Raw genomic sequence first — 6907 nt, 5'->3', positions numbered from 1 at the left:
AATATAAAAGCAGGTCAACCCTACCATAATGCTTGTATTCTATTACTAGGAATCTTTAGTAATGATGAAAATAAATAACTTTAAGATATTAAATCTTCGTCAGGAGAATCATCTTCAAGACGATATTGTAAAAAATCACACAAGGTACGAATGTACAAATGTTAATGGAAACCAATGAACCATAACAAAAAACAAGGAAGTTTTTCTATCCAAAAAGATATTTTGATTGTTCTTGTGTGGTGGTAATCCAGTTTTCCACAATTATGAGGAACGTTTTTATACTTCGTTATAACATCCACATGATCATCCTAAATTCAACGGTGATTTAATAAATGACCTAGTTTTCTTTCAATTATTTTTTGCATAATTATGTATTTACCTTTAAATGAATACAAAGCATTGAACGATTTTTTAAGAAAATAAAACTCCAGCCTGAAATGACGTCTACACTTACTTTTTACCTATATACATTCTAACAGTAATACTCAGGTATGGCAAAAATATATTTAATGTATTCTCTAATTGATTTTATATACTTGTATAAGTACTAATTGCTTTTATCTTTCAATTAACTAATAATTTTATGATTTTTCAAAACTTTCAAGCATTATAAAGATAAGCATAACATATTAGTATTTAATCATTTTAATCAAAAGGAGATGATTTATGAACAAATTATGAAAACACAGTGTGTCTATTCATTTTATGTTAAACTATTAAAATATATTCTATTATTCATCAATGGCGTTTAGGCATGTGCCATTTTATCGAAATAACATAAAAAATGTGGTGCACACTTTAAAATAACCCGCTACGCGGGTTATTCAGTGTGCACCACATTTTTGATGTTATTTCTTCATAGACAGAAAAAATATAACAGTCATTCCTTAAATGAAATAATTCTTTCACGATCGAGATTATGGTCGTATCAGTATCTGCAAGAAGATTCAATCTCGATTGAGAAAGGTGGTTTCCAGTCCAGGTTGTCTGACTATTTTCTCAATTTGTTTGTTAAGTGCAAACCAGTAAACTAGAATATAAAAGGTACACCCGACTTATCATATCTGTATATAAAAAGTGCGATAATGACAATGCGACAATCAACATCTGTGGCTTCCTCGTTTTACCAGCTTCCTGTAGTAGCAACCATACTTTTACCCTGTTTCCAAATTATATGCCTTTCTTAATATTTCCAAAGTTGATTTATCATCCTGTTGTGGCTGGAGTGTGATTGTTTTTTATGGTGTCTTTTACTTTTACAACATATGGTCTAGATAGGAAAAGGAGGATCCGTGTGCTGACGTAAATCTCGTTTAATCCCACAACTTTGTACCTGTACCCAAACTAGGCTTTTTGGAGCATGACTGTGTACATTTTCTTGTCTTGTCTGTGCTTGTAGTCCTATTTTTTTCGGCGGAGTCGAGTGTTGTTTAGGTCCGTTTTACTGTCCTGTATTTTTGGTAGTCATTCCTGTTATCCTTTTTTATGTATCGTCTGATCACACTTTTATATTTCCGTGCATTTCTAACTGCAGAAATAATAACGCTACACTACCACACAATCTTATCAAACAGAATTTCTCTAAGTTAAAATGGTCCTTTTAAAAATCTAATTGCAGATTCATTTGCTGCAACTCCTGTAAAGCTTTTTTCTGTAGTTAAAAAAGGGAAATATGCAAGATATACTTACTGGGATTAAAGCTGGAAATATTTTCTTTTCCAATATCCATACTCGTTTCGACAATAGAGTTTATCGACAGGTTGTAGGCATTCCTATTGGCACTGATTGTGCCCCTTTACTAGCAGACTTGTTCCACAGAAACTTGGGTACAAGATTTGAATTTTTATTTTCATTGTTTGCACTGAATATTCAATATTCTATTTTTATACCACATAATGAACACTACTAAGCTTGCCTTACCTTTTTTATGCATTTATCCACTCTGAAAATATTCCTTATTTCACTACCCATACTTAAAATCTTCTCATATTTTAAATTGAAAAAAAAAGTATCTTTTTTTGACAATTTTGACAATTAGTTGTCTTAAATGGCTGTTGCTAAGCAACATTTGTGTTGCTAGGTTAAATATGAAACTTCGTAAATAAATAATTATTACTAAGAAATGTATATTATAGTGTAACACCATAGATTATAGCAAATTCAACAAAGATAGCTTTAAAAAGCTCTCATTTGTAGTTCTTGAGAAAAATGCAACGGAAATTTCATAGGACAGATAAGGGTTTAGCAGTATACTCATAATCCTTTTGGGTTTATGATAAAACATGTTTTTTTTATTTTAATTTTACTTAATTTTTTTTTTTTTTTGGTGTTACTCAAACTATCATCCAAAAATGTGATTATTCCCTCAATATAGTATAAAAAGTCAAGTATCTAAAATTGAAATTGTCATTAATACCTAAATTCATACAAGAGTGCACATGCTGAAATGTTTCGCCTGCTTTACTATTCATGTTTTTATGTTGATAGTACTAGTCCTAAAGATAAACATGTTTGTGAGTGCTCAACACTCCCCTTAACCTGGGACAGTGGTGTTACAGCACACCATAAGCACAAACAAATGTTACCTTTGTTGCAGTTACAAATTGATAAACAATATTAGTAGTGTAGGAAAATTTATATTTACTTCCTTTAAATTGAGTTTTTCTGTGCGTTTTACTGTGTGTTTGTTTATTCTACATTAGCTAGATGTATAGGGGGAGCCGCATTTTTTATCCTATCCCAAGTCAGGAGCCTCTTGCCTTTGTTATTCTTGTATGTTTTTTTAATTTTGGTTCATTTATATGTTTCGGAGTTTAGTGTGACGTCCATTTTCACTGAACAACTAAACACATTTTTGTTTAGGGGCCAGCTGAAGCCCACCTCCGGGTGCGGGATTTTCTCGCTGTATTGAAGACCCATTGGTGGCCATGGGCTGTTTTCTGCTCTTTGGTCGGGTTGTTGTCTCTTTGACACATTCCCCATTTCCTTCCTCAATTTTATTTATTAATTGTTACTTTAGCCGTGAGGAACAAGACGAGCGTGACATGAAAGGAGGTGGGAGTAACCGACCATTCATCTTTAGTTGGGATATGGGTTTGTTTTTAATAATTATCAGTTTCTTTAAAGAAAGCCTATTTTCAGAAGGGATGCATTTCTACCTACGTACGGACGCGTATATCGCGCCACAACGCAAACATAACAACGAAAACATTTGCGTAACAACGCAAACATTTGTGCAAAAACGCAAACCTTTGCGTTATTTAACGCAAATATCAATTTCCGAAACAACGCCAACCTTAGCAAACTAACGAAAACCTTTGCGAAATAACGCAATAACGTTATACTTCAACTTGGCAAAACCTTTGTGAAATAACGCAAAACAAGTTTCAAGGGGAGCAGCTGTTATAAATGGAGGAGGCTGTATGTATTTTACGATGATTTTATCACTCTTTGCGAGTATTGCAAAGTAAAATGCTGGAGTGTTTAGTATATATCATGGCATAATAATGAGCAGGAGAATACTAAAAATCAACACTGTTAATGTAGCCGAGTTTAAATATACTTCCAAAGTAAGCGCTCGTATGAGACGGTGTAAGATTGGTTAGACCCAAACAAGCTACCCTATTGAAATAAATGAATAAGATGAAGATTTTATATTGTTATACTCAGTATGTACTCTACAAATTTAAAACCCCTTGATTTTGTATCAAAGAATATTTATCCTATTCTGAGATTTCAAAAAACGATTTCTTACATCAAAACTCAAAATGTTTCATTCTAAATATAATTAATTTTAGAGCCGAAAGATCATTTTGTCTATTTTCACAATTGTATGAGACTTTTTTTGCTCTTCTCTATACTTTGATACTGTCTGTAAATCAAAATTTTCAAATTCTGGGCCTTTCAATTGAAATTTGCCCATACCGTATCTATTTTCAGGATAAATTTATATAATTAACTGATACAAAAATCATTCTTAAAATGTGTATAATTTCGATACAAGTATTCCATTATTCATATCTGGGACTAATACATTTAATATATTAATTAGTCTTAGTTCCTATGTATCTTTATGATAATGATTTGGTCTTGGGTTCATGGTCCTTCTCTTAACTAAATCACAACCAAATTTTACGGGCAGAAGGACATGCAAATACCGATAATTGCGAACTTTCTATTTCTATGTAGCAACATTCCAGCAGCGCCTGCATATGGAACATATATCTCCCAGATAGGATATCCCAGGGCTTGTATTTCCTATACACATGGCTATTTAGTCCAATCCGGAAAAAACAATCATTTAGACAACTTCCTGTTTAGGTCATCAGTAACGAGCTGAGGGAGGGAAAAATTTAGAAAGCGATCAATAGGAAACTTTGATAGATTATGATCCACTTTTTCGAAACTCAAATTATAGTCAAAAAAATATTTTGTTTGAAGTACTTACGATGTTTTAAACAGGTCTCAATAAAAAGTATCATGCATGATGCATTGTTTAAACAGGGTCCTAGATAGCTTCAACTGGATGAAAAAGTTGTGTAATTTTAGAAATTATCCGGAATGGAATAAATAGCGATTAGGTGTATTATGATTTCCTTAATAGGGGGTTGCTTCTCACATGCAAGGAAGCTACTAAACCAAGAGTTCAAAGTGGTGATGTTGAAATCATCCCTTCTTAAATTTTACGGACGCCATCACGATTTGATTGAAGGTTATGGAATATCTGTTTCACAGATGACGACAGATATGTTCCATTTGTCGTAATTACAATCCCATCCTCTTTTCCCCGAATGTGACCTACCGAATTATATTTATCACCGGATTTGCACTTACATGAGCAACACGACGGGTGCCACATGTGGAGCAGGATCTGCTTACCTTTCATGAGCACATATGATGTGGTCGTGTCATTATATTATGTGCTTGTAACATTATATGATGTGGTTCGGTTTACTTCATTATATGATGTCAACACGTCCTTATATGATGTGCGTTCGTCGTTTTTATGGTCAATAAACATGAATACGATTAGAACGATTACTGTCTTCGTCAAAACTGATTCCGATCAGCTTCTTCGGAACCCCGTTCAAATATGTAGCTGTCGTTTGGAAAATGAACGAGATTTTAAAAGAGTTAAACCTTGGCACGTTGGAACCTCGTTTTAAAGTTAATAAAATCACAGTTAGATATTATTGAAAAATTGTCAAAATATTAATTTAAAAGGTTTAATCAATGGGACCACAATGATGAACCTACGGTAAAGTGTTTAAATCTTCGACTGTGTACTGAGCACCTGGAGTTCAAATATTTGATATACCAGAGGATATTCTGCATCATTTTTTTTTTTTTTTTTTTTGTATGCCATTTTACTGTTTAGGAGCTTCTATCAGCTTCCGAAAGTACAATCTATAGAAAAATGAGACAGTGCAATTTAACAAAAATCAACGTTTCCAACATTTCGCAGGAAGATTTAGATCCACTTTTAATACAGGGGTTATAGTTGTAGAGTTTCCTTCGCTGTGACGAAAATATGGAAAAAGAACTTTTCGTTTAACCTCGCCACATTCTGTATGTGCTTTTCCCAAGTCAAAAGCCTGTTATTCATTGGTTGTCGTTATTTGCTACATGTGCATCATATTTGGTTTTTAGTTTATAATTGTTTTATTATAAATCAGGCCGTTTATTTTCTTGTTTGAATTTACATTTGTCATTTCAGGGCCTTTTATAGCTTACTATGCTATATGGGGTTTGCTCGTTGTTGAAGGGCACCGAACTGTTACAAGGAAGGTTATGACGTTGCTAACGTAATTTTTTTTTTCGCGGTCAACAGTTTTCGGTTTTCAGTTTAACAATGTCTGTCTACTTTATATCGAACGGGTATATGCATATCTAATACAAAATGTGATTTTATGATTCTTTCGTTACAGCATGATATTCGTTTTGAAGTTAATCTTTTTGTTACTTCTAACACATGAAGCAAGAGCTGAGGTCTCTTTGATGAATGGAGATGCAATTATAAATGGACTTTTTGATATATATAATTCGAATAATGGCAGATGTTCCTCAGACATCAGTCCATCCTCTGTTAAAAACTTTGAAGCTATAAAGTGGACATTACGGATGATCAACAGTAACAATTATGTACCTGGAATTAAAATTGGTAATAATTAAATATTCATTTGATAATCATTTTTACTTTTGTTTTCAATTTAATGCGAATAGTAATATAGTTTTAAACTACGCATTAGTATATGTTAGAATATAGCAAAGTACTCTCGACCAATGAAATTGTAGAATTGGATGCCTCTTAATTGTGAAGAATGAATGTAAATCATGTTCTTAGTAAGGGATTATCCTATTATTTGGGTCTATTTACAGTTCAAAACAAAGAGTTTCTATAAATGAGTTATAACTGCCCCGAAGCACATTTATCAGATTGAAAGGATTTATCACACAGTGATTGAAACTGACTAAAAGTTAAATTGTGAAACAAACAAAAATCTCAAAATAAGTTGAAGTTTACTGGTGCAGTAAAATTGGTACCGTGAATTTTATTATGAAAATATTAATAACTTCAAATTACTATAAAATTAAACAATACCAAAGCAATGAAAAAAAAATTCCTTCAGATAAAAAATAACCTAAATCTTATTGGCTGTGAAATAAAATTTAGTTGTAACTCAAAAGTATTAATTGATTTAAACTGTAAATAAAAAAGGATAATTCCTCACTAAAATATTACATGATTTACATTCATACTCATAATCAGGAACCATACAATTTCTACCTTTTCTTTCTACTGTTGTGTCACCTAATATCTAAAACGCTTTTTTTTTAAATATTTCCCAAATGATAAGAAAGTCCTCACATCACTAAAACTTATCCATAAATGACATGCCGAAAAAGG

At 32.3% G+C, this 6907-nt stretch overlaps 1 protein-coding gene across 2 annotated transcripts in view; it reads left to right on the top strand.

Moving 5' to 3' along the window:
* The first annotated feature begins 407 nt into the window (after positions 1–407).
* LOC127729736 (uncharacterized) overlaps positions 408–6907 on the top strand; it is a 28244-nt gene continuing 21744 nt past the window's right edge. Inside the window, exons 1-2 of one of the 2 annotated variants that reach the window (XM_052237606.1) lie at positions 427–489; positions 5928–6160. In XM_052237606.1, coding sequence (XP_052093566.1) covers positions 5929–6160 — 232 coding nt within the window. In that variant the 5' untranslated portion in view covers positions 427–489; position 5928. Of the gene's footprint in view, positions 490–5927; positions 6161–6907 lie in introns of both variants that reach the window. The other variant, XM_052237607.1, reaches the window with a different exon arrangement.

Source organism: Mytilus californianus, unplaced genomic scaffold (genome assembly GCF_021869535.1).
Source record: "Mytilus californianus isolate M0D057914Y unplaced genomic scaffold, xbMytCali1.0.p SCAF_2, whole genome shotgun sequence".
NCBI lineage: Eukaryota > Metazoa > Mollusca > Bivalvia > Mytilida > Mytilidae > Mytilus > Mytilus californianus.
Note: the sequence above shows the minus strand (reverse complement) of the source record. Positions and strands in the feature narration are given on the sequence as shown.